Below are 27983 nucleotides of genomic sequence, written 5' to 3' on the forward strand. Positions count from 1 at the left end.
GATTATTTATATGTTCCAGTTCTGATGGCAACAGGGATAGTTTTGACTTTGGAGGATTACTTTTGTTTGGATTACAAGCAGTAGCTCAAGCATTCTTCTTCACATTGGTTTACAGTGAAGTCTTCCTAGTTTAGTTCACCCCCACACTTATTTATAGCAGATTCATTCTGGTTGTATGCTCATTTTTCTGGCTTCAAATGGTGCTGTTATGGTTCAGTGACTGCCACAAAATGCACATCCTGAAAAATCTTGATTGCTAGGTGGGCAGCAGCCTGCCTGTGCCTTCCTGGCATCTGCAGTTATGCTCTGTCTGAGCAGGAGATCTTGAATCCTCCCAGTTTTAGGCGGGACCCCGAGTTTCAGTCCTCCAATGATAGGTTGTGGTTTCCTCACCAAGCTTAATTTATTCCCTAGACAGTATAATTTTGATATTTTTGGAGCAAAAACACTCTGGATTTAGAACAAAACCTGTACTATGTAAGCTTTGGCTTTGAAAACAGTAAAATGGTTTAAATGCAGTGCATGTTTACTAAAGGTTTAGCCAGCCCTGGATGATCTCAGATCCCGCTTTGGAACTTCCCTCTTTGCTACATTTCTGGAGTGCTGACACTTGGGATCCTCTGGCAGCTCCTTCACTCTTTGTAGCAATGCCCTGCTTATCCTGTCAGGTAAGCTTTGGTCTGCGTGTGCCAGCTTGTGTAAGGCAGCATTGCACCTAATTGGAGATAGAGAAAATTAATTCCTTGAGGCAAACAGCTTGGCCCATTGTATTTCCATGTTTGCTCTTCCCACAGCCCCACTGAATTTCAGCTTTAAGGCATACAATAACTGCTCTATTAGACGATGCAGAGTTAGGGAGTCTCAACAGCTGGCTTAGGTGCAATGCCTTGCCTATTTTTTTGCATAGCAGCCTTCTTATTATTCATGGATTTATTGTGTATCATTTCTGTTTTGCAGTTTTTATTATCCATCTTTTGAATTATGGCTGATATATTGATGTTTGTTACTCCAGGGGCAGAATACAATCCTATTATGGCTTTTCTGTTAACTGTGCTGGACTCAAACAATACAATGTGTTCTTCTTTATAACTACTTTGCAGATTTGTGATACTTCTGTCTTTGTAGAAACAAAGAGTGATCTCTGCATCTCCTGGAATTTTTTGAGACCTATGTCTACTGATAAACTGCTTCCACCATCTCCAGTAAAATGGGCATTAATAACCATTGAAAGGAGCCACTCATAACAAGAGCTTAAACACTTGCAGTTAGAACAGAGTGTGACAAAATCACAGTGAAATGTATGATATGCTAATGTTAAGTAGGGAAGAATTTAATGAGGAACTTGGCCACTTTGGGTTAAACTGTTGATGACTCCAAAATGACAAATGACTCATAAGTGAGCTACAATTAAAAAAAAAATGAAGAGGAGAAGGAAAGTGGGCTGGCAAGCTGACTACACAAGGGAAAAAGAGGCTAAGGATGTTACCTTGCAAGAGTTAGTAGAGCACTCACTGAGGTAAGACCTCAGTTTCATCCTGCCGTGGCTAGTGGTTGTAGTTCAGTCTGGTCTCTACAGATCTGAATTTCTTTCTCAGCTCAGCTGCACAGTTTGAACAATGTAAAGTAGGGTTCGTACTTTCTTTGTGATTCTGCTGATAGTAAACTTTGGGAGAATGTTGTGTGTTACTCTGTATTTCCACGTCATTTAGCACAGTGGGGTTTCTTCTCAGCTGGGGTTTCTGGGAGCTTTTATGCTTAAGGAATAATATATTTTTATCTATTTCAATTACTAAACCATGCATATCTTCAAAAAAATGAAGACAACAGCTAAGTTTTCTTGTGCCATGGAAATAAACAAATACACTTAGATTTTGTATTTAAATATACACTTGGTTCTGAAGAATGTTAGCCTTGAATGGAAACATCCCACCAAATCTTTTACACTCAAAACCTGCTTTGAAAGAGAAAGGATTTTTAGTTCTCTAATGTGGAAAGAGTTAGACCATTAAATTATATTAATGAATCTCATTGAAAAAATAATATCAAGATTCTGTCAGTATCGGTGCACTCCCAGAGTATTTACATCAAAAATGTTCTTTGCAGGGGGCACTGTCTAATCAGGTGAGCTATAATTTTTTCAATTGACAGAACTAGGCAGAACCTTCTAATTACAGAGTGCAGTACAAGTCTTCCAGGGGATTTGAGTGAAATCAAGCTTCTCTTGTAAGTATCAACATTCTCTAGAGAATGCCCCTTGCTGATTTGCATCAAGAAACCCCAGTTCCTCCTCTCTATAATAATAGGATATCAAGCTGGTGTGTTATAAAATACAGTAGAAGTCGTGTATCTCCTTTATGAGATCACTATGGCATATTCTCTTCTACCTACTTCTCCAGAGTCATACTGGGAGCATAGTGCAGGTTGGATTAGCTGCTCTGATGAAAGCAATCAGCTCATCTCCATCATGTTACAGAAATAAAGACAATCCTAATGCATAATTGCCATTTACAGAATCACAGAATATCCTGAATTGGAAGAGACACGAGATTCTACACAGGGCAACCTAAAAGTTAAACCATAAATTCATTGTCCAAATGCTTCTTGACCCTGACAGACTTGTGGCCATGACCATTTCCTTGGAGATTTTTTTTACAGTGCTTGACCATTCTCTGAGTGTAGAACTTGTTCCTAATACCCAACCTGAACATCCTCTAATAATATCCTGATGGTACAGAAGGGAAAGGAACCACGCCTCTGGAGAGAAGGTGAAGAGGAACACATTTCCTTGAAAATTGCTCATAACTGCAGGACACTCAGGAAAAATAGTCACTTGGAGGCAGGTACACAGCTTACCCTGTTGGCAACCGGCTGTTTATGCCCAAACCCTCTCCTGGAGCTCTCCAGCCTTGAACAGGAAGGAATCAGGATTTAAATGCAGAAGCATGTACTTGTGCTCAGAATCATGTGTGCCCTTTAACTCCAGTGCACAGGGAATGACCAAAAAGGGTGCATGATCTGCAGACACATGAATGACCAAGTTTCCTGTACAGTGGAGACCACCAGTTCCACCCTTTCCCTCTGTTAAGGGCTGTGTTGCCTACCACTACAGTAGAATTGGGAACTACTGTCCTGTTACCTAACACAATACTTGGAGCTTCTGTGATGGGCTTTGTGATTCTCCAGTTACAGCTGAACCCTTTGACACAGGGTGTTTCCTGTAAGACATAATCTCCTAGCTGGTAAAAATCATTGAGATATGTAGAAGCTGTTTGAGTGTCTTTCTTCTTCCACTTTTAATGTCTGATTGTATTCAGCAGTTGCCCCTGAGGGGCCTGTGGCAGTGCTGCTTCCTCATACATGACAAAATAACTTGGATTTGTTGACAGTGAATGTTCACGTGTTAGATGTGTTCTGTCTTTAGCAAGTTCCAAAGAGCACACTGTTGGTTGATAGTAACTAATATGTTCATCTATGATTCTCAGTCTCCTTTCTTGTCACTTTTTGCCCTGGAAAAAGAAAGGTAATGACAACTGTAGTGTTGATAGCCAGAGGCAAGACCTAGTTCTAGGTGTTACTAGACCATACAAAGTTAAACTTGTTTCTCTACCAGGTGCAAAGGTGAAGAACCACAAGCGAGGACTTAACTCCTTCAGTAAATGCGGCAGTAGAATTTGCTTTGGTTTCATTGATCTTAAAAACTGGAAAAGCAAAATTGGATCTTAGTGAATAGTAGTCTCTTCATTATTACATGTTTGTCTTGGCTTTAGTTTTCATTATTTTCTGAACTTAATTTTTTTAATAGTAATTCATAGAGCTGTTTAAAAACCCAAACATCAAAACATAATAAGAGCTGTATCTTTGAAATGTTGAAATAATCGTGCACTGGATTTGTACTGGACTGTCAGTGCTGGCTTTTGCAAGCCACCACTGACACTTTGGCTGTTGTGTCTCTGAATTGCTTGTCTTGGATCTTAAATGCGTTTCTGCATACATGAAAAATGAGATGCTTAGGGGATCTCTTGTTAGATTTAACTAAATTCCAAAGCAGGAAAAAAATTCCCCTTCCTAAAGGTAAAGTTTGAACAAAAGAAACCTTTACCACTTTAATTATTCTGGATTTATGTAGTCTATATTTTTAATATAAGAATGTCAACATTGTGCTGCCTGGGACTCTTGGAAGTCTGGCTCTTTGCATTGCATCATGCTGACACATATCTCTGTTAAAACCCAAATTTTCTGTTTGCAGTTTGGAGCCCCTTCTTGCACTGGATTTGGGGAGCACGGCCTTCTCCTTTTTGTGGGGGTCAGGCTTTTCTAAGTCATTGACCAACTGAAGAGTGAGGACATGTTTTACTGGAAGTGCCTGTAGCCCCACTGTGCCAGCATCACTCTGTTATTTATGTTGGAAATATATGTCTCTTCATGGGGTTGTGGCTGCATAAGAAACTTTTATATTGTGTGTGAAAGTTTTTGTTGGAGTAACTGTCAGTGGGATTTGATGGCACCACCGCTATGAGCATCAAAAATAAATTATGGTTTAGAAAGTGGGCATCACTTTCATATTGAAGTTCACGCTTGCTTTTCTGACTTCCTGAATATAGTGGAATTCTACAAAAGCAATTATGCTGACATAGTAAGAAGCTGTCTTAAAATTTGAAGTTCTTAAATATAGAAAGCTACCCATCAGCATTCCAGTTTGCCTTTCTTCAACCCACTTCCCATTTTCCTCCCAAAAGCTTCAGATGATGATTTATTTTCTCTCAGCGTAAAAGGAACTTCCATGTTTGTATTCCTTTATGCTTCAGATTTTTATCCTGTTTTCCCAAGTAAAGATGTACCACGAGATCCTGCTATGTCTGTTTGGCCGCCTGCCCTCCTCTCTCAAGCACCTTTTCAGCTGGAGGGCAGATCTCAGCCACACAGGTCAGGGGGTCAGCAGTCTGAGAGACAGGATGCCCCTGAGAGCCTTTGCAGTGTGCAGAGCTGTCTGTAGAAAGGAGGGTTTATTCCTGTTTCAGCTGAGGGGTGTACTAATTAGCTCATCTTTCATTAGCTATCAGGAGACAGAAGCAAACAGGTTACATCACTTCTGCTTTTATTTTTCCCTTTCCTCTGCCCTTGCCTATACTTTTTGTCGTTTGTTTCCCCTCTCTGAACAATGCCACTCTCTTGGGAGATCCTGTTGTTTGTCATCCTGTTATTTTGACCAATACTCTGTCTTTGCTCCACAGCTGCTTATCTTTTGAACTTTGCTTGCCTAAAAATTATTGAAGATGCTGCAGGGAAACCAGCTGGGAGTCAGAGAAGTCATTGAAGCTGTGAGGTCTGTCAGGAAACAGGAAACCCAGGTTGTATACTGTGGGGGTTCTCTCCTGCAAGGCTGCAACCAGTGGAAAGTCTAATCCTGCCATCTTTTACTCAAGTAACTAATCCTAGTTTATATGCTCATATGCTCACGCTCTCAGAAGCCAGCAGAAGCTATCTGTGTTTCTCAAGATTGCTGGACCAAGTCCTTATTTTGAGAGAAAGATAAATTGTTTCTTGCCTTTGAAACTGCTGCCAGCAGAAGCAGACTGCACACACTGAGAAAAAAGTTGTACTTTGGGGAGCTAATTGCTTGAATGTTCAACACATGGCTAAGTGGTAAACTCTTAAGTAGATTATGTTTCACTGAATTGTTTTCCCTGTTTTTTTTTTTTTTTAATGTCAGATATATCACAATGTAATTTATGAAGACATGCCTTCGAGTAGAACCACAAACACTTATAGGGACACTTGCTTCAGACAACATATGGCAAATCCTATGAATTATGCACAGCCAACATACGGAGAGTGGAGACAGCCTAAGGAAATGATTAGACCTGTTACCGTAGCAGTGACTGTACATTATTTTCACTTGACTGGGAAAAATGGAGTTTTATTCTAGGTTGGGGCTGAGATTGTTACTGCCAGGTGCAATATATTAACATGCATATTAATATTTAATGGTTTCTAGGAAATGTGGTACCTTAGTTCTCTTCTGTCCTAAACCATGTTTCTGATGTAGTTGCTACAGTCTTGTTGCAAGAGTAGCAGCATAAAAATATATCTCAATTTTTTTATAGCATGTTGTTGTAAAATATAGATTACACACCAGCAAATATTCCATGCCAGATTGGGTGACTTTCACGAAGTTTGCATTTACCAATTCCTGCTTTTCTTGTTCTGAAGAGTAGATGATATGTTTTTACACTCAGGTTAATTGCATTGTTCCACCAACAGGATTTGTTCATCCTCCAGTGGAAATGCTATTAGTAAAATGCTGATAATGCGGAGTTTGGACTCTTCTGGGGTGAAAGACCCAAAGGTTTTGAATTTAAATCCTGGCTCTACTTCTGAGGGTTGTCATATGTCTTCCATAGCATCTGCTTCATGAAAATAAAATACTTTGTCTTGTTGCACTACATCCTAGCCCACAGCACTTCACTGAAACTTTAAAAATGCCCACGGGTGACTAGGCACCCAGGACATTTGGCCCAGTGGTAGAAGTCAGTACTAGGTGGCCTTGCTGCTCCCAAAATTTCTATTACAATTAAAAAGAAATCTGGAGGTGCCATTTTAAGTTTAGATACATCCGTAATGCAAACCGGAACTGAACACCTACTGAAGCTTCATCTGTTTGATTCAAATATTTCAAAACCAAAGACGCAGAATTCATAGAAAAAAATTATCTTCTTTTGCACCTCAGGGTTTCCAGACAGACCTGCTGTGCTCTGGGAAGGTGACAGAAGTTTAAGCACCAGACTACTTCTCTCAAGCCTATCTAGAAAGCACTTGGGCCATCCATTATCACCTCTTTTCTGATAGCATTAGCCATTTAATTCTTCCCAGATGACTGATACTTATTTAAGTTTTCTTCAGGCTCTTAATTAGATATCTTTCCATCCTGCTTTCTCCTGGCTGGCCACCTAGGAAGTGCTGTGTGATGATAATGAGCTAAATCAAAATCCTTACTCCGTGTTAACAGTCTTACTTTTACCTCTTTCACTTTCAGCCCTCTTTGTAGTAGGTATATGAACATATGTTGGCTAAAGATAATAAAGCATCTAGTTGTTTACACTGTAAATCCATAAAACTCATATGATTCCATATCAAATGTTGATAATGCTTTCTGGCTTTACTTTTCCTGAAGATATGTGTCAGTGCACAATATAGTAGCTTTCACTATGGAGAATTCACTAATGCTTCACAACATGTGCATGCAAAAATTTATGGAAAAGCTGTTAGTTCTTCTGTGGAGGAAGAGGAGTAAAGGGTAAGAAGTGCCTCAGTCAAATGATCTTCATGGCCTTGTGTCTAGGCCATATGATGAAAGGTATTTATCTGGTTGATTCTCTTTATGAAAATTCAGGTCAGCTTCCTTTATGAGGAGTTGGAGTGAACATGACTCTTCTCTATTTGAAATTATCAAGATCTAGAGCAGTGCTGCCTTTCTCTGTCTAGGTTTATGTTAAGGCATTTGTGCCTATAATGATGTGCAAGACTAGTAGATTTGGATTTCACGTTCAGCTGTAGATGATGTGAGTCTTAAAAGATGTTGAATTTATTTAGCATGATGCCTCTAAAATTGAGATCCTGGTTTTCCTACAAGTCTGGATGTTTTCAGAGTTTTATTACAAATGTGGAATCTGGGATCCTGGGTTTTGCTTTCTTGTTCATCATATCAGCACCTGTAGAAATGAATATCCACACTACAGGAAGATCAGGCAGTTCCACCTTTTAGTGTATTGAACAAAATCAATGTACAGTCAAAAGTCAGTTGATTTTGAAAGATCTAAAATCAGAATAGAATATCTTGATAATGTCTTTCAAAAAGCTCTGACTGAATCAGTCTTCCCCTGTGTTATATTTAGTGAGATGAAGATTTCCTAAGAGAAAATTGATTTCAATGTCTTTTCAACCACCTTCACTTTTGCTCTGGTGCTCCTACTGACCTTTGACTAGCCTTAGTTCTGGATTTCTTGACACAGATAGGAGTTTCTAAAATGGAATTGTGCTTTTAATGTTAATATTTCATATTAAATACCCTGATTGTTGTAAAAAATACACACGCATTTTAGGATATAAAGATGCAATGGACTTGCAAGTAAGTGAACGGAAAGCTTGTTCGTACAATAGCACAATGACTACGAGCTAACCCTGCAGCTCTGCTGACTGCTGCAGTGCAAGCTACCAGACAGGCTTGTGATCACAAAAATGGCCTTTTACTTTTGAAGGCAATATGTTTTTCCTCTATGGGAGGCAATGAGAGTAGCACCCTACATTTCAGAGGCACTTTTTAACTGAGAGTCACAGATGGCTTTATTTCTGTGACTCTGAGGATTTGAACTTCAGCTTAGGGATTTTCCACAATGCTTTCTCCACTGTGAAAAATGCAATCACCTTGTTGAGTTTTTTCAGACAGGTTGAAAAGTTGAGCTTCGACAATAAACTGCCAGCAACTAATGCAGATGTTTGGTTTGCACACTAAAGGCAGCATTGCACAGAATTTCCTCTCTTCATCCTACAGATATTATCTGCATATTTGAATTGTAGAAATGGGCTTCTTGACACCCAGAACTAAACGTTTTGCTTAAGAAGCAGGAGGAAGTTATTAGTATGCAGACTCGCAGCAGAGCTTTTAAATGAGATGTTTCGAAAGTACTACTAGTGTGCGGGTAAACATGTCTCCTGTTTTCTCAATAATCAAATTGTTTGCTCCTCCTGGATTTCCTTTGCCATCAAAGCCAGGCATTGTGTCTATCAGTATGCTATGGAGTCAGGCCTATAGCTTGCAGGAGGAACTGGTTTGGGTGTCAGAACCACTCTGACAGCTCCTTATGCTGCTATTCAGTCGTTTCTTTAGTGCTGTGCCCTTGATTCCTCTGGTGGGACCTCAGACAAGTCCTTCTCCCCACGTCTGCCTTAGTTTCCCAGGCACTGCACCAGCATGCCAGTAGCTGTGTTTTAATAAGGGCAGCCTCTGTGAGTCCCTGCAGACAGGCAGGAAGAGATGAGATGTGATGTATAACCCTTCTCCCCTACTCTCACCATGCCCAGTAGCCTAAGAAAAGCCAAGGAGGAAAAAATGGGAGGGAGGGTAAGGGACTGAAAAGTGAGCTTCCAAGACAGACAACTGTGTCTTTGTAGCACAAAAATGAGAGGACATGAGGGAAAGGAAGTATACCACTGAGGTAGGATCGGCAGTGGCACTTGGCTGTTTGGAATAGGATGGATCTGAGCTGGGGGTTCATCACATGCTCCACTTTGATGACCAGCAGCCAGTGTGAGGTCATGACAGTCACCTGGAAACAACAGCAGTAAATCTTTGAGGAATACACTTGGCTCAAAAGATTGGAGGGTGAAATGCTTTTCAGTTTCCTGGCTTTTGATCCCTGTACCTTTCTCTCCTAGTTCATTTTCTTTTTTCGTTTACAGCCTGGAGTCCCCTGGAGTTTTTCATCTTTTTTTGGAGAGTATGTTTTTAACATGTCAATAAAACCCTACAAAACACATAAAGGTAAAGTTGTAGGGTGACTCCATCAGATGGCTTGGAGATTGACTGAGTTGAAGTTGGTGGTGTTTCTTTAAGATTGAAAATCATAGGGGAAATCAAGCCAGGCCAACTGAGCTCTGTGGAGAGGCAGTTCTGGGAAGATTATCACCCCATTAGAGCCTCTAATTCTGCCGTAGTTAAGGGCTTGTCATTACTGTGGTTTTCTAGCTATCATCTTACACCTGGAAAGCATTAACACAGGATTCGGTTCCTTGTAGAATCCCTTCAAATGCATTTCTTTGTGGAAGTAAGTTGTCTGTTGCATTTGATGTGACATAATAATTATAATTCCTTTCTCCTGAGACAACTCCTTGTTTTGTTCTTATGAATGCTTTTTTGCCACAACATTTCCTTTCTGATATATTTGTTTTATAGTTTTAAGTCTCTTTGAACAAAGGGAATATTTGGTTTTGTTCCTTTTTAATTGCCATAATTACACTTTTTCCTGACTAGTGTGTTTGTAGGCATTTATAACTTCTTTTGTGTTAGCATTCCAACATCTGCACTTGGCATTTCAACATCGGCTATGTGCCTTTGATCCATATTAAGTGCTGGCTCTCATCTGCTGTGGAGCTCTTAAGCAGTTGCCTTAGAACATCAATATATTGCATTCTATCCCTAACAAAATAAAAAACAAGTTGGAAAGACCAGTAGCAATAAGGGAAGTGTTGCTGTAGTCAAAAAAGTTATTATGGTACAGGAGAGGTTGTCTCTAATCAGTCTGATTTGGTGCACAGCAAGGAGGCATGTTTCTACTTCTTCAGAAAACAGCATCCCTGTCTAGCATAACTGTAGTAGCCAGCTGGTGACCTGGCCAAGCTCCTGCTTGACAAATCCATCCATTTCACGCATTGATGCATGGGCTAATGTTGTATCCAACCTTTCACTAGAGGGAGAGCCCCGGAGCAAGGCCATGGATCGATGTCCTACCTCCCTGGGACTAGCTGCCTCAGAGAGCCAACTCATATCATGGGAGTCTTTTCTCCCCCTCCAATAAAAATAACCAGACCTACAGGATATTGTCTTTTCTGTCCCTCACACTGAATACCATCCTGACACCTCCATGCCTCAGGCTCAATGCACACATGAAGAAGCAATTACATGACAGACAGTTTCCTCCCCAGCTTTCTCCAGTATTCAATTGCTTCACATTCCCCTGTCCTCAGCACTGGCTGATCTGTTCCTTGTCACAGGTGTCCCAGGACCCTCAGGACTGGCAACCTGCACCAAGACAGTGGATGAGATATTCACTCTGGGAGTTGTAGCTGCTCTGAATTCCCTGCAGAGGATTTATTTCTTGGCATGAGGAATATTGGGTTCATGAACTAGGTACTCCTTAGTTACTTTGCATGGGTGCTTGCCTTCCAGAGGCATAGAACTCTGTGGATTGCTGCTCTATACCATTGCAAATCCAATAGTGAGGTGGATGTGTTAAATGATGGTCTGATCCACAAAACCAAAAGGAAATTCTTCCACAGGAAATATGGTCAAATGTGTGGTCGTTCCTTCTGCAGGCTTCAGGCAAGAGATCATTTATCAAGGAGGAAGCTGTATCATCCTTCTTGTTAATGCTTTACACATGCATTTTTGCTCAAGTGCTTGACAACATCCACTGTACTTTATGGCTGGCAGTAATAAAAATTGCCCGTGTGCTGTAGGATTTGGACTGAAAGACAGCAAACCCTCGGAATTAGTGCCATTACTCTTGCCAAGGCATCAGTGTGTCATTTCCAGGGAAATGTATCCTTGCAAGTATTTCACCAGGGTGTCTAATGCACAGCTGACAGATAAGACAGTGCCTATGCCTGGCACAGTGAGAAACGGCTCAGCACGTAATCAGATGACAGTGTATCATGCAGGGCAAACAGGACTTTTCTTACTCTTTTTTTTCCTTTCATGCGTGACCACATATCTGACTAACTTAGGCAAATTTTCGTTTATACGCCATTGCATCTGAGTGCAGTTGTTCTTTCTGCCTCTCCCTGATTCCTGGTATGGGGGGGCTGCTGGTTCCTGTGTGAGGTGCTAGAGAGCTGTGTTCCAGTGTGAAAATTAGATTATACAGAAACTAATGGTTTGGAGTCATCATCACACCCTTTTGGCAAGGAGTGGTTTCTCTGGTTTCCCTCTGTCAGCAATGGAGAAAGTAGCAGCTCTCCGAGGGAGCAGACCAGAGTGCAAGGTACTTGGCTGCTGCTCTGAATCAGTGGCTGAAAGAGAAGCAGGGTGGAAGATGAACTCTCTTAGGCCAGAGTGATAATGTAACCCTACTACGAGGGAACCTGCGTGGATGAAAAACAATCCTCACCTGCAATTCCCTCACCTGATTTTTTTTTTCTGGTTGGATTTAGGCCTTAGTCTGACAGATCATGCAGCATGCAGCCTCATGTATCTTATCTGAGGAGAGGATGAGCAGTCAGGGAGAGGAGGGAAGGTGGGCCCATATATTTCCTTAACAGCCCACAGTTAATCAGCTAAGAGAGATCAGCCAAAGCTTCAGTCCATCTGCATTTCAGGTCCCATGACTATTCTGGTTTGCAAGTAACCTTCTTAGCCCCCATCATACATTCCTTTCCTACTCTCATGGAGTGGCAGCCATGTAGTTGCAGTGAGAGCTGATATGAGGGATAATCTTTTTTACCTTGTTAATTTTTAGTGAGATCAACACCCTAAGCACATATAACACATGTTAGCACAGATGTGCTGCTCTCGATCCAGCTTAGGTCAGCTTAAGTTGCGCCTCTGCAGTGTGCAAAGGGCAGTCAGATGGAGACTGTTTAACAGCAAGTGCAGAGGGAGGCAGTAAGGTTTCTGCTCTCTCATAACACCAAACTTGCTATAATATTAATAGCAATCCTAATTTTGATAGTGCCTGGAGTAAATAGGATGCCTGTTGGGTTTTTGTTCTGCTGGATTTCCTTTTTCCTCAAAGAACTACATAGATCTTGCTTCCAGAACATGAATGTGCATTCATCCTCTCCCTTCATTGCTTTATCTGAATGTCAGAGTTTGGGTTTACCTCCCTTCTGTTGTCTGAGGTCAGCTGGGTTTTAGGCAGCGAGAAGTGGCCCATAATAGAGAAACCATGGCCAAATACAGTCCTGTCAAACTGGAAGGTTCTGCTTTTAGTCTCAGCAACCACTCTTTGCTTCATATTGAGCTCTTAATTTAAAAGTGCTTCCAAAAAAAAGTGCTTTAGGTCCTCTGTAACAATCAAACTTAATGGAATGTCACTTACTAAAAAACACCAAGCAACCCACTTCTTTGCTCTTTTTCTCTTCTAAGGAAGTTTTAAAAAATTATGGTACAAAAACATTTTGGGTGAATAAGGTATGGGGCCTTATTGCACTCCGTCATAGAAGAAGGGAAAACACGTCTCAGATCACACGAGAATCTAGCAAAAACTGAGAATAAAATCTCTATTTCCCAGGTGTTACATTTGTACTGTCTTCATCCTCACCCAGGCAGCTCCCGTCTTTCCTGCATTACTTATGGCATGGGATACCTAATGCCACACAGAACCCACATTGTTCCTCTGTGTGCAGCATTTGTCAGAGGTTTGAGATTTAGATGGACATGTTTGATAGAAAGGTCACCATTCTGTGCTGCACAAGAATGAGCATGACTGCGCATCCATCCATTTGATCAATACTGCTGCTGTTGGGAGCTGTAAATGGCTTTCTACACCAGACCTTAACAATGGATGTCTCGTATTGAAGATGGTGCAATAGTCTGTATTTTTATGCAGAAAAGGTATAGTTTTCTGAGCTGACCTGGCCTTTACTATATATCTTCTGAAGTAGCACACCTGTATTACGATGTTTGTCTACAGGCTTTAATAAGTAATGTCATTAATGTCACAAAATCTTGTTCTGTGTTTGTACAAAAGAGTTTTTCAGTTCAAAATCTCATTTATTCATCAAAGCATATTCTTCTGTCCTCTGATGCTCATCCAAATGTTTGCCGGGTAAGCTGCCTGCAATGGAGCAAATGATTCTGCTCCTCCAATTTATTATTTTTTTTAAATCCCAAAAACATATGGGGAATACAGAGGGAGCATATGCCTGCAAAGTAAAACATCCTGGTAAATAGGGAGGAGCATCCTCAAACCAGTGTGTTGTACATGGCTGGCTGGTGGCTGTATAAAAAGATACTAGAAGTATTTTGTTTTACCCCCAAACAATTAAGGTTCTTGCTATCCCTCCCTCCCTGCATTCAGAGAACATCAACGGAGGTTCTTGAGCTACAGCAGCATTTATCAGGATGTCCATATAGGGCGGTGGGAATACAGCGAAGGCATCCGAAAACCCATTTTCAAAAGGAGACCTGAAACTGTTACCAAGGTAATTTTGGATTCATTTGCATGGGGGCACCATCCTGAAGTCACCCATGCAGGAATTCAGAGGAATTCATAGGAAGGATGCAGGTGGTGGTGAATGCAGCCCAGATCAGAGGCAGGTGTACTTGGCATTATAGGAGCAGTGACTGGGCAGACAGTGTGTTCTCTTGCATAGCTAATGAGTGCAGGCTTCTAGTAAGAGCGAGTGTCTTGAGATGTGTCACTGCACTGAGCTGATGAAATATGCACTGTGTGGCAACACAAGGAACAAGGACATCACTTTTTCTTATTATATCTCAGGGAACAAATACATAGGTCTGAAGGTGCAAATTGGAAGAAGTCTGGCGCTCAGGAGAATGCTGACAGTCTTGTCAAGTATTCCTCTGCCAGATGCAGTCTTTGCAAGGCTGCTTATTCTCCTGGATCCACTATTGTTACGTCACTGAAAGCTTTTCTTTCTTGCCTTAAATTTCCTTTGTCAGCAGTTGTTTAGGTTTTTTTCCTTGGAGATTTAAATGATGAAATTTCTGTCTAAATCAAATGGACTAATGACATATTAAAAAAAACCCCAGAATTTCCTTAGCACAGGAAATTGCAAGTTTTGGAACTTTCATTTACATCTTAACTACAAGCTTTTTATAAATTAAAAGACTGAAACTTTGCAGAGGAGGGAAGCTTTTAATTAAAATCATTAGGTGTTTTAGAATTGGAATATGTTTGTTCTCCTTTGTTAAATTAGAGTGCTTAAGGGCTTTCCTGATTTGTTTTGATTTTTTTTTTATTTTAAATCATCTCTGCCTTCAGAGTGCTTGCATCCTTGTGGGTAAAGATATGCTTTGAAAGTATTTCCTTTTCCTGAAAAACGTGGGTGGATCTGCAGCACTGGCAATGGTACTTCCTGCATGAAGTACTCAGGAGAGGCAGGATCTCCAGCTTGGTATTCCCAGCAAAACACCTGAGGGATGGAGGCATATAAAGCTGAGTGCCACCCTTGATACAGGATGGCAGTGAGGAGGTGCTTTGAGAGGAAGGATCTTCTTTGAAAGTTCTAAGTGTCCTACCCTGAAATAGAACTCTGGTGTATTTCTGTCAAAGTGCTGGTTTTATGTCAAGCCTCCCATGGTTTAAGAAACAACTAATTATTCAGCAGAGTTAAAATGTTGCAGATGTGCTTCTCACTCAAAGGACATGAGATAGGTCTTCAGTTACCATCTGATCACATTGCTTCTGTCAGAGACTACTCTAATTCTGAGGGGCTTTTCCACCCACTCTGAGGAGCTTAAGCAGCTTGTTTGGCTTGAGTACGAACTGCTTGTAGGTCTGCTGGAAAACATTTTTCTAGGAAGGTGGTCTACAACCAGCTTTTTCTATTCAGGCTGTTGGCTTTTCTGATCTGAATCTTTACTTAGAGAGTGCCATATTACCTGTATGGCTAGAGGACTCTTTCTTTGGAAAGTAGGAAAATCTTGCTTTTTCCTTGGGAGAAGGAGGCTGAGCGCAGCAGCCTGGCTGGGTATCATGTTTGCCTATTCCTGTCTCTAAAGCAATTTTGTAAATAGAGCTCTAGGGAAGACAAGTAAGTCTAGCTGTAACACTTTGGTAGATTTCTATATTTGCAGGCAATTTCCACGTGATTGACACAGTTTTGGGCAGGATTGTTTGCTCTACAAGCAAATTCATTTTGTTTGGAAGTTGGAAGAGGGGATTCCTGCTGAGGTTAGCTGGATTGATCTGGGTCTTATAGTTCTATTGAGTCTTCTGACAAGCCTTTCTTCATGCCTGAAGTTCTTTATTTTCTCATTTTTTTGACCTCATTAGTTAAATCCAATGCTAATTTGCAGTGAAACTGGGTTTTACAGATGGGGGAAGAACCATTACCTGGAACAATGCATCAGGAAGGCTTAACTTGCAGAATACTTAAATACTGAGTACTTACTGTCTTAGCCTTCTATTCCAGGTAAATAGTTCTGGCTTTTTTCCTTCAGAGTAGACAGAAGTAAATGTTGCTCCAACACCTTTCACAGCTGCTATCTTATTCTTGTTGACTATCTTATTCTTGCTCTTCATAACCTGAAAGTTTGTGTAAACAGCAAGATCATTGTTCTGTAGAGATGCCACAGAACAATGATCTTGCTTTTAAATAGTACCCAGCTTGGACATGAGTAATCTACAGTTTTAGGCTGGGTCAACTGGGACGACTTGAACTTCATGCAAAGGTAGTCTTCTTTTCTTTGTGATTTTTACATGTCATGGTTATGACAGATTATCACCAAAGTGACAAAGCAGTAGATTAGCACTATGATGAAAATGTCTATCCAGGCAGAGAGGACAGGACTGATGCTTCAGTAAGCACTGTTGCTGTACTTTGACAGATTAGGTGCAGAAAGGAAGTTGCAGTGAAAATGCACATTTTGCAGAAACTGGAAAAAATAAATGCTTTTCAACTGGTTTGTCTGTATTTTTGTGCTCTTTAAGGTTTTTTTGATAGATGGAACAGGAATAGAGTAATTTGAGGCAAAAGGACTGCAGGTAACTTGAGGCGAAGGATTGCAGGTAGCTTGAAACTGAAGGTCAGCTGGGTTTAACTTATCCACTATCTGTTGATAAGCTTAAGTAACTCCAGTGGCTTGCCACCGTAGTTTTCTTTTCCAGGAACTGACCTGGTTTCTCCTTATCTCTCTACCTGTCTTTGTTCTATAAATATTTCTGATGAGAACTTCAGTAACTTAGGCAGAAGTAGCAATTTGCTTGCCTAGAACACACCAGCATTTCTCTCTGCTCCCCCTGCCCTTTCCAGGAGATGCTCTCCAGCCCTTTGGTCTCAGCAGCCACTTTCAGGCAAAGGGGACAGATTGTTGTCAGCAGTTTGGCCATTGCAGTCCTGGGTTCATCTGGCCTAGTGGGTGTGCACTGCCACACTTTTTGGTCTTTACTTTATCCTTCTGTTTGAATTATTTTCCAGTGCTCCTGACTGACTCAAACTCATCTTTGGTTAAAAAACCAAAGAGTAGCCCTAAAGTAAACAGATGGAAATACAGAAATGTTGTAAAACCAGTATCTGGAGTATTCAGAGTATTCCTGATTAAGGAAACGTAACCCAGGATAAAGCCTCCTTTGGCAAATTGTCAGAAGCCTGTGAGATTCATATTGCTGGCATGTCTGGTTTATCCTTCCAGCTACCCTTGCTTTTTTCCCCAGTTGGTATCTGTGTTTGTTGCATTTATTATTTCCAGAAAAATTCCCCATGTATTTTGCTAATGGTTGGATGGTGATCCTCTTACAGGATGGAGATTTCTCCGCTGCAAATGTCACATCTTTCATTTCTTCACTAAGTTGTGCACGGCCTTCTGTGAATTACCAAACATTACTTTTTTCCAGAATAAAGAATAACTATTTTCACAGGTTTCCACTTTGCCATCCAGGTGCTATAACTGCTGATGTGCTTCTCAGAGCTGGAACTTAATGCTTACAAAACATCAAGATTCAATTTCAATTTAGCCAAGGAAAGGGTCTAGGAGCTACAGCTACTGCCCTACCCATTGCAGTTCTTCTCCTTTACTCACTCCAATGCAGCTTTTGCTACCAGAATGTCTATTTCTAAATGGAGATAGGCTAAAAACATAGGCAATAATAGAGATTTTATAGCCTTTTCTTATAAAGGAATTCTGAACTAAGCAGTGAAGCATTAATCCCTTGGCCATTCAGTGAAGGTGCCCTAAGTGGCACATCTGTTTCCTACAGCTGTTTTTGGTGTCTTTGCTTCCATTCAGCAATCATCAAAGCCCTGCTGGAAACCCTAATCACCCATATATCTGTTGGAGAGAAACATTTGCAGAATACACAAAACAGTGAATTAATGCAGATACTGGGTTCTACAAATAATCAGCTTTAAGTTTTGTTCGTTCTGATATTTCCTCTCATTAAAAAAACAGGAGTGATATTTTTCTTTTTTTTTTCTAGTTTCTGACAGATTGAAGACTGTTTCCAGGGGACCTGGAAATATGCAAATTATTTTAGCCTAGATTTCATTTACTAGCAGATACCATTCTTCATTTTACTGTTGAGTGAGTAAGCAACAGTTACCTACAGTCTCATGGGATATTTTTTTCTTTTCCCATTAGCAGGAACTTTGGGGGGGGGGGGGGCAGAATTTCTTCTCCTGCTACTGTAATAACTGAAGATAAATTTAATTAAACGTGGTGCACAATCCAATTTATACTTCCCTGTAGCAGAAAGAATCTGCTCTGTGACACTGAAGGATTTGTTTTTTCCTAGCCGCTGTTAGTGGAATTTGAGGCTCTGAGTAATTGGGTTCAAAACCATACTTTGAGGTAGGCATTTTATTTTCTCACTTAAGCATTACACCTTCTACCAAGTCAGAGCGCTACATAGGCAAATGTATTTGAAGCATGGCACAATTTATCTAATCCCGTTAGGTGACATACAAAAATACCTGTCTGTTGCTTCTACTTGTATAATAGTTATAATCAACCAGCATGGTGATTATCTGATTATCTATTTTACATTTATTAGTACTCCCACAGACAGAATAAGTAATTCCATCATAATTGGGGTTATTCTTTTGTTTAATTAGTAAAAATATGAATTTTCTGTTCAGAGTTTGTAATACAGAACTTTTTTTTTCCCTGCCCAAACATGATGTCCTGTTTCTTAAATCCTCTACTGAGTCAAATTCAGTATTATTTGCTATGTGAAAATCAGACAAAGACACTGAAATTTACTTTTGGATAATGTTGTAGTCAGGCTCAGAAAACCAGTAATCCCTCACTGGAGCTTTGGTTTTGCAGACTTAGGCCAAGTCTCTACTAAAAAAATATGCAGATCAAGGTCCATCTGGTCTGACAGACATACTCCTGAGCCAGACTTGCACTCTTACAGTTAAATCTGTTCGAAAAGAATGAAGCATGGTGATAGAATTTCATTCAAAGATTGGCTGGGTGGTAGATGCCATCCTTCACTCAGCACTGGGTGGGTGAGTGAGGAGCTCTGATCCCCCACTGCTGCCTCAGCAGTGCAGGGCTGTCCCTGCTCTGTGATGCTGGCGAGCACAGTGCTCATGGGCAGGGACAAATGCTCTGCCCAGAAGTGTGCCAGCATCCAAAGCAGGCTCTGCAGCTCTGGCATGTTGCCCAAGACAGTTTCTTTCCCCACTTGGTTGGCTGGGGTACACAGGGCCTTTAGTAACTACAGGGATGTACTACTCGGGTGAGTAATTAGCATGGGACATGTACATAAAGTGTTGGAGGCATCTCAGTGGCATAGCTGGTTGTCTCACTGAAGAAGAGGAGAGTCATGGATCTTTTGCAGAAAAAAAAAAGTGTATATTTATTTTAGAAGAAAACCACAAAGGTGCTCAATGTTTAGGTTGGGGGGTTGCTGTTAAATGCATCAAAGCTAAAGGAGCAATAGTGAAAGTATTTTACTGCATGTTAGACTGGTTGGACTGAAAGGTGATGTGGGTAAAATGCTGGCACACAGCACAGATTACTGTTTCCTTTTTGTGCTTAACTGCACTGTTACTTCACCTTGGGACTTAAGAGCTGTCACTGAAAGTCATGGCTGGGTCAAATGCATGCTCTTATTTATGACATGCTGCAGGGTGTGTGTCATCCTAAAAATGTTTTATTGACCTCCTGAAGATGTGCCATGCATGGAGAGTCATTTTCACAGGATGTAGGGAGGAAATTTTCTCTAGTTATTAATTTCTGAGTCTTACCACAGTGATAGTTACCAGTGTACAGGAGATGCTGTATCTGATTGATGTGCAGATTTCATGCATTCTTGCTTATCTTGCTGCTCAGGAGCTCCTGTCCTGTACTTCTACCAGCATAGCTCTCATCTTAAGAGCTATGTCACCTGCTAGAGGTTCAAATTAATTATTTTTTTTGTCAAGAAAAGGCACCTCTTTCAACATCTCATTTTTAGAAGAAGCCTTCAGATGTTTTCACTTGTCAGCTCTCCATCCAAGATATTAAGAAGGAAGGAAGGAAGCAAGGGTTTTATTGTGACAAATAAGTAGAACTTAACAGAATGAAATGGTGCTGGTCTGGATGCAATCTGTACTCAAATCTGTATGGTCAGGAGGTTTATGGTTCTCTGGAAGTAAAGGATATGTGCTTATACTAAGACTGGAGTAATTTCAGGGTCATGTTGGTGGACAAGTGATGCAGTGTCTGTTGCAGAGTGGATACTGCTGCACTTCTCAGAGGCAGCTCTATCCTCCACTTCTCAGCCTTGCAGCAGCTAAGGCAGGAATTCAACATGATTTCACCTAGTTTACAAGTAAGGAAGCTATTGAAGAGTATTAGGTTTTCAGTACTGCTTGGATTGTGACAAACTGTGCTTTCTTTCCTACTGGAACCCCTGGTTTGTGTGGATTTTTTGTCTCATGGAGTGCTAATGCCAATCAGGCCTCCCGGACATTGTGCAAAGAATGTTTCCAAGAAGACCCATGAATAATTTTTCTGTTCTGGTGGCAGATACGTCATTGGTGAGAAGATAAGAAAGATTTGGGCATACTGATTTCTTTTCTCATGTGCCCAGAGTTTAAGACTGCAAGGAAAGGCTCATGGTATCTTTAACAAGCATAAAAGAAAAGGATGACCGAAGCCCTTAAGAAGCTTCAGAATAAGTTTTCCTGTAGATCTTGACAGTTTAGATGCTCTAAATGGGTTTTTAGACACCTACTTTATGATCACCTGTCTGCTTGGCAGACTGTTGCATGGATTCTTTTTTCCTCTTTCTCTCACTCTCTGTCTTTCTTTGCACAACTGATTTGCTCATCTAGAGATGGGGCAGCTGGATTTTGGGAGAGTATCTGCTCCCACTGTGGGAGATAAGGGCTGGTCACTCTGGTGATAGACCTTGAATCAGACTGTTGACGCAGAGGAGGCATCTTGCCCTTTGCTCTCTACTCTTCTGGTTGGCAGTGTTTTGAGATGAGCTTTTACTGTTGAGCAAAATAAAGTTCCTTCTTCACTGAGGGACAGAAATTTTTGTCCTCAGTCCTAGATCCTGTGACTACAAGGACAGAGTATGCCAGGTTCAAGGTTTGGTAGGACATAGTGCCAGCACTTAGTTATGCGTGCGAAGGAGCAGTTGCCACAAAAGCAGTGGCACTCAGAACGTGGTGCAGGCAGACTGCCTGCCTAAATTCATGGTCGCTTGGCAGCAGCATTGTGGCAAAAGTGTCCTGCCAAGTCATGAGCTGGCACACTGCCCTCCATTTAGACTCGGACGGTAGGCAGCCAAGTGACCAGCAGCTGTGGCTGTGAATAGCAGGAGGGCGTTAGTCCAAGAACAACAAGAAGAAAAGGTTCTTCTTCTACATGTAGAGATTTTCTTGGCTCTTCCAGACATGTCTTCTCACTTCAAAAGGATATGGAAGGTGCCCTAATACAGCTGCCCTTTTTGAATCCTGTCCACTGGGATCCCCCAGTTACAGGATTCTGCATAAGCAAATGTTGTTGCCCAGTCTGTGACTGCAGTACACAGATGTGTGTTGCTTGAATGCATAGAAATGAAATTTGCAGCTTCAAGGAGAGGATTCATTGTTTCTCTGCTCCCTTTGAGCAGGACAAGTGAAGTCCTGCATAAAAATGTGTCTGCATCCTGCAAATGGCTTCTGCACCAGCTTTCCTCCTAATGGCTGCACGAGGATTGGTTTTTATCTTTAAGGATGCCAAAGTGCTTGAATGAATGTAGTTTACAGTTTTTAAAGAGGTTGACAGATGTCAACAGGGGCTTCATATTGCTGACTCTTTGCACAGCCCTTCAGATAGCAGAAGTGATTCTCTGTCCCCATCCGGTTCTACCCTACCGCCCGAAGACGTGATCTGTCACAAGCAACCTCAAGCACATCCCCCAAAATCCCCAAACAAACAAAAAATCTGAAATGAATTCTCTGGAAAATAGCACAAAGTCAAACATTAGGTTTAATGCTGGATTGTGCATGGCAGAGGTCACACTTCAAGTGGCAACATGTATAAAGCTGTATGCTCAATATACTAAGTGAAATTGATGGGGGGTCAGGGTAGAACAAAAGCCCTGCCTGTGGAAGCTCATGGGCGTCATTGTCTCTGCAGTCACACTTCTTACATGATGAACACAGGCAAGTGATATCCCCATGTCTGTCACAGAAGGTTAATGTTGTGGTACAGGCTCATGATCTATTTAAAGGCATTTCTGCATCAGCCTCCAAGGTCTTTACCCCAGCATCTCTCATTAGCTGTCAGTCTGGTGGAATTTCCTGGCTTTTGAAGTGGATTTTCCTGCTTGTGGTCAAAGAAAATGGCAACAAGGACTTGGGAGAGAGTGTGAGCCAGACTCCCTGCTGACCACAGAGCTTCCCTTGCCATTTGTCACAGAAATACTCAAATAGCTTTCTAGCCAAGTCTCTGAGAATAAAAGCTTTACAGCACTATCATCTTTAGACTGTGTATCTCAGAGACAAGTATTGGCATTACTCACCATGGATGTGATACCTCTCACCATCTTTTACCTTCTTGTCCGTTGAGAGGAACAATAATGTTGTTCCCTGGGAAGTGTGGGAGCACTGATGGGACATGGCATTAAGGAGTACTAGATGTGCACAGGGACACCTCCAGGCCCCTCTCAGTGATTCCTGCTGCAATTTCTCTGCTGACAGCATCCTCAGTGGGCTGGAGATAAGCACTTTGCTCAAACAAAACCTAAACTGCAGATGTTGGCCAGCTGCATGCAGCTGGACCAATGCTCTGCTCATCTTGACAAAGAAGCCAAAGCCAAGTCCTTAAAAAGGCAGAGGCTCAAATGAAATGGAAATGATTAGTCCCCTCATGCAGCACCCCAGCTTCTAGCAGCAGGGATAGATATGAGCAATTCTTCATGCTAAATAACTAGGGCACAATGAGAGGCAAATAAGACTCAAGTGTCTTCAAGGAGGAACTGCAAGATGATTAATGCTGCAATAGCTGCTTAATTACAAATGCATGTTGGTCGCCAGATTATATCTAGGCTGAATTTAAGGTCTGAATCTTTTCCTGTGAAATATGATCTGGATATCATTGGCATGACAATGAAGGATATGTGTGTTGATAGCTCACTGGGGTAAAAAAAATGACTAAGTGTAAGTGTTTAGAAATGCAAAGTATATGTGTAAATACCACATATTACTTTCGTGCATTTAATGAGACATTTTTGAGACATTTTAAAGTAACTTCTTTTTCTTTTTTTTTTTTTTTTTGTGAAGGAGATATTTGGAGAAAAATGGGAGGTGATGCAGCTTTGTCTGGTTACCCAGATAACACCTGCAAACGTCTTGTGAGAGCCTCTGTACTCTCAGAGTTCTGTTGAGTTACTTGTTTTTGTGATCTTTTGAAGGGTGAGGCCCTAAGGCTGTTGGTATGATTATCTAGTAATACCACTGGATTAATATGTCTGCATAGTTTGTGAATTGTCATCATGACTTAAATATAGCTCCTTGCCAGGCAGGGTGAGGCAGCAGGTGGGAGGCTTGCAGTGCAGCCAGGCAAGGTGCCTGGGGAGACGTGTCCTGCTCTGTGGCATTTTCCAGAGCTTTCAGCAAACACCAAAGCCCATGTCAGGGCTGCTCTGCAAGCACAAAACTTAAATGGAGCTAAGAGTGGCAGGCTGCATCAGCTCTTGGAGTGGCTCAGGCAGGAAGATTCTTGAGGCAGGTGTGTTGGTAGCCCCATGAAGCATTCTTTAGACTTGCTTTGCTCGAGAGTTGGTAAGAGAGTTTGTGGTGCTCTGAAAGATCTCCAAGGTCTGAAAGGCTTGGCATAGCCTAGTGCAGCATGGCTGGAGCTCTGGAGTACTGCAGGGCAGGGATGGGGGTGGGCATTGCAGTGGGGAGTTCTGGCAGGGCAGCAGTGTTGGTCTGTCCATGGGTTAATTTGGTTAATATCATGTGTTTACAAGTTCTGAGCTACTGAGGTCAGGAGGGGGTTTCCTTTGACTTTTTTGGGGATGTTTGATGGAGCTTTTGTGTGTGAAAGTGAAGGTAAAGAACTTAGTTCCATGCTGGTGTGTAGCCAGCATTGTGATTGTGTCACACTGTAGTGTATCTTCACAGGTTCCTTGGGGGGTGGCACTGGCCTGTCACTGGTTCCATATGCGTTCTTCAGGGTAGTACAGCAGTGCTATGTAAGTCACTATTTGTAATACTGTACTGTGTGCAAAGAGGTAACCTTGATGAGTTATTTCTTATTATGATTTGGGTGAAATCAGTAGCTCAGCTTCATCTGCTCTAAATTAACTTTCAAAGCAACTATAATGTTTTCTCTTTTTACTTTTCATGGTGTACAGATTTTACCACTTGTCAAGGAAATAAAGATTTGTTGAAAAGTTAGAGTTATATTTTCAAAACTGGCATAAACAAAATCTAATTTTATACTTAATGCAGTAATTGTAGTGGAGGGTGTCTGTGAGGGCATAACCAAAATAAGTGTTAGCCTAAAAATCTTTAGAAATAAAGCTTTATTCAGTTTATTGCTTTAATTGCTGTCTCCTCAGTAACTGCTTCCTCACTTTGATTGTGTGGGCAGATATTGGACAAAGTGTAGGGTGGATTTAAGTTTTTTTTTCCAGTTGATGTGATCTCAGTCTGTTCAGGCTGCAGTATAAATGGATGGGATTCCTTTTGAGCCTGCCCCTGGCCAGAAAACCAGTGAGCATTGACTCAAAGCTGCCAAGAGAAAAGAAGGAGAAGGTGTTAACTCATCCAGGGTTTAAGTGGGTCTTTTCCTGGCACAAAATAGCCTGGCAATTTGACATCAGCCACTCAGCAGAGCAGAATGGGACAATGTCATTGCCCATTACAACTGGTACCAGTTCAACTTCGAATTTAACTTTGCCAGCAAAATAAGAATAAAGATCCTTCCCTTACTTACTGCACCTGTCTTTGTATCCATGGAGTTTGGACTATACTGATTTTATTTCTTTAAATATAGTGCAGCAATTTTCCATGCCACTCTTTATAGCCCTAGGGAAATCACACATGGTTAAAGAAAATAGCATTGCCTTGGTGCATTTTTCTGTAGCAGTAGGTAATGGGTACTCTATTAAAGTTAATAATACCTGGACAGTTGTGATTTTGTCACACACAGCCACTCAGGATGCCTGCCTGTTTTTCCAGTACTTGTTCTGGGGGTTTATTGTTGGTTGCTTGGTTGCTTGGTTGCTTATTTTTTGATCCACTGCTCTCATCAGAAAATGGAAATCACAATATTTTCTGATCTGATTTCTTACTCATTGCCATCTCCTCAGCCTGCCAGTATGGCATTATATATGTTATTAGTAAAAGAAGAGTTTAAAAATGGAGGAGCAGAATGACATGAAAGACTGGAAGGAGAACTGCTGTTGAAGTCACTTCTGGGCTGACTGTGGTCAGCTAGCATGAGTGGGATGTACATCTCCCCCTTTTCTCCTCCAGCAGGAGGCCACAGGCTTAGCCTTTTGGAATCAACATATTCTTTCTCTTTGCTGACATTCAGATAACCAGAAATTAGAGAGCTTCCCTTCATAAAGCTGCAGCCCCCTGAGCCCCTAATTTTACCAGCCTTACTCAGAGCTTGTACATCTCCAGCAGCTTTCATAGATCATGCTTCAATTTTGTTTCCTAAAATACAAGTTTGAAGGAAGCCACTATTGTCCACTGGAAATCCAGACAGCGTCAAAAAGCTTAGGCAGTTTCTCATATTTTATCTGTTGTCCCTTGTTCATTGTTTCTTGTATTTCTATTCATATATTCCTGTTTCTAAAATCTTTCTCATTCTTGTTGCTATGGCAAAAGCCTGCCTAAAAAAGAAGAATTATAGCAGCAAGGTACACTGACCTACAAAATAATCAGAACATAGTTGCTCTGTACAAAACACTGCTTTCAAAGTAAGTGCTAGAAAATCTTGAGTGGGAAGGGGAGATGGCTGAAGTATCACGACCATGTACATGGATCTGGATTTAGTGAAAACTCCAGCTAACAGACAAAATTGCTGCTTCTGACCAGTGGATCTATACAGCTGGTTCCCCATACACAGGTTTTTTCCATGACTGCAATATTAACAGCAGTTGACACCTAAAAAAGTGGTTTTGAGCATCTGTTTCTGTTGTTAACCTTCCAACTCTGATGTGATTTTCTCCTCTGTGTACATGAATGTCATTGATACAGTGTTGTATTACAGTGGCTCATCCTTGCTGGAGGCATGGTTTCTTTTCCAACAAACTGATTTGAAATGAAGTGAAAACCAAACCATGAATTTTTTGGTTCACCTCCCAGACTATAAAAATGGATGGTCTCATTAATGATTAACATGGCAGCTGGTAGCTCACAGTAGATCTGGAAGAAAATACTGCAGTGTCTCCCTCCTCCAGCAAATATATTGGTTAACAATTTTCTGTGCTCATACTACCTTATTTCAGTATACACATTTGAATTCAAGCAGAGTGGGTCTCTGCCTTCATACCTGCTCTAAGATCAGTAAGGATGCATTAGATCCTAGTTGCATCAGATAATATTTGCGATGTTATTACTGCTTAGTGGTTTGCAGTTCCATGTGATGTTAGGATGACTTTTAGAATGCTCTTCTATTTCAAACTATGCTGTGGGCTTTGAAGATTTCCAGGATCTTTTTGCCCACAGCATGGTTACGTCATTAAGAATCAAGTAAAATTTCACAACAATTTTGCATTTACATGGACATCACTTCTGGGTGTTTTGCTGTTGATAAATCCTTATTATAGCACTAAACTGTGTAAAAAATATACACATATATTATTGTCAGAAAGTGTTTACTCCTCATTTTATTCCACAGTATTGGAATACACTGTGCCTAGGCAGTTGATAAAAGTGTAACGAACTCTAAAGAACCAGAGGGATCTTTTTAGACTAAAAGTTCTCAGAATGTATTTAACTGGTTAGCACTCAGGAAATAAAAGTGCTAAAAAATTACCAACCAAAACAAAAGAAAATCAAAAAACCCAGAAATCTCTAAAATAAAAACCATATTACATAGTAATTTTGTATATGGCAAAAAATGGTAGGATATCTGGAGGCTTTTCCTTATTGCTCTAGAAGAGAACTGTGAGCAAATATTCTCTTCTAAACTGAGATTCTTCTAAATTTTTTTTTTAATACTGAAAAATATACTACAGTGTCTGGAACCTTGTACAAATTTTCGAATAGTTGTCTCCAAGTATAGGTACATATTTTCCTCTCTATTTGCTGTAAAACATTGTTGGATGCATGTATGGTACACCGGTTCCCTCCCTGGCAGAGATAGGGCAGACATGTGCAAGCTCACCTGTACATAGTTACAATGGATAATGCCTCCAGGATTAATCACAAGGTTGTTTCCATGGTATACATGAAGATAGAACACCTGACAGTCAGCAGGCTGATCCTGGCCCAAAGGGTGCTTGTTTATCCAGCCATTCTTCAGGGCAGCACCACCTTCTGCAAGGAGATCACTCCAAGTGGAATGTTGTGCTAGTGCCAAAGCCCAGAAGACGGATGAGGAAGGTGGAGACTCATCTGAGCCCCTGTCACAGCTGTTTGTGAGACAGCAGGTGGGAGGATGCTGGGCATTAAGCATGTGGTGGCAGAAGTGAGAGCTGCCACTGCTGTGTCCCACCACGGGACCGGACGTCAAATCCAGCTGCAGCTGGTGTAGCTGTGAGGATGAAGTACACTGGAGTGTTTGTAGTTTTGGTTGGTAACACTCAATTAATTTGCTTTTACTGACCTGAGTGAATATTTGTTTGTCTCATTAGAGATCCGAGCTCAACTCGTTGAGCAACAGAAATGCCTGGAGCAGCAGACTGAAATGAGAGTGCAGCTTCTTCAGGATCTGCAGGACTTCTTCCGCAAGAAGTCAGAAATAGAGATGGAGTATTCTCGAAACCTGGAAAAACTGGCTGAGAGGTTCATGGCAAAAACAAGGAGTACAAAGGATCATCAGCAGTACAAGTAAGAGAAACCTGCTTGCCCATCCACCCCCATGTTGTACCTGTTGCTGGTACAACAATAGGTTCAAAGGCCTATTTAAAATTTCC

General features: G+C 41.2%; 1 protein-coding gene across 4 annotated transcripts in view; it reads left to right on the forward strand.

The window, feature by feature from the left end:
• SRGAP1 (SLIT-ROBO Rho GTPase activating protein 1) overlaps positions 1 to 27983 on the forward strand; it is a 139733-nt gene that overhangs the window by 40022 nt on the left and 71728 nt on the right. For all 4 annotated transcript variants that reach the window (XR_001991449.3, XM_030237956.2, XM_018919678.3 and 1 more), the window contains exon 2: positions 27702 to 27897. Coding sequence is in view for 3 of the 4 variants with exons in the window: in XM_030237956.2 (XP_030093816.2) it covers positions 27702 to 27897 (196 nt within the window). In the remaining variant the exon portion in view is untranslated. The remainder of the gene's footprint in view (positions 1 to 27701; positions 27898 to 27983) is intronic.

Source organism: Serinus canaria, chromosome 1A (genome assembly GCF_022539315.1).
Source record: "Serinus canaria isolate serCan28SL12 chromosome 1A, serCan2020, whole genome shotgun sequence".
Taxonomy (NCBI): Eukaryota; Metazoa; Chordata; class Aves; order Passeriformes; family Fringillidae; genus Serinus; species Serinus canaria.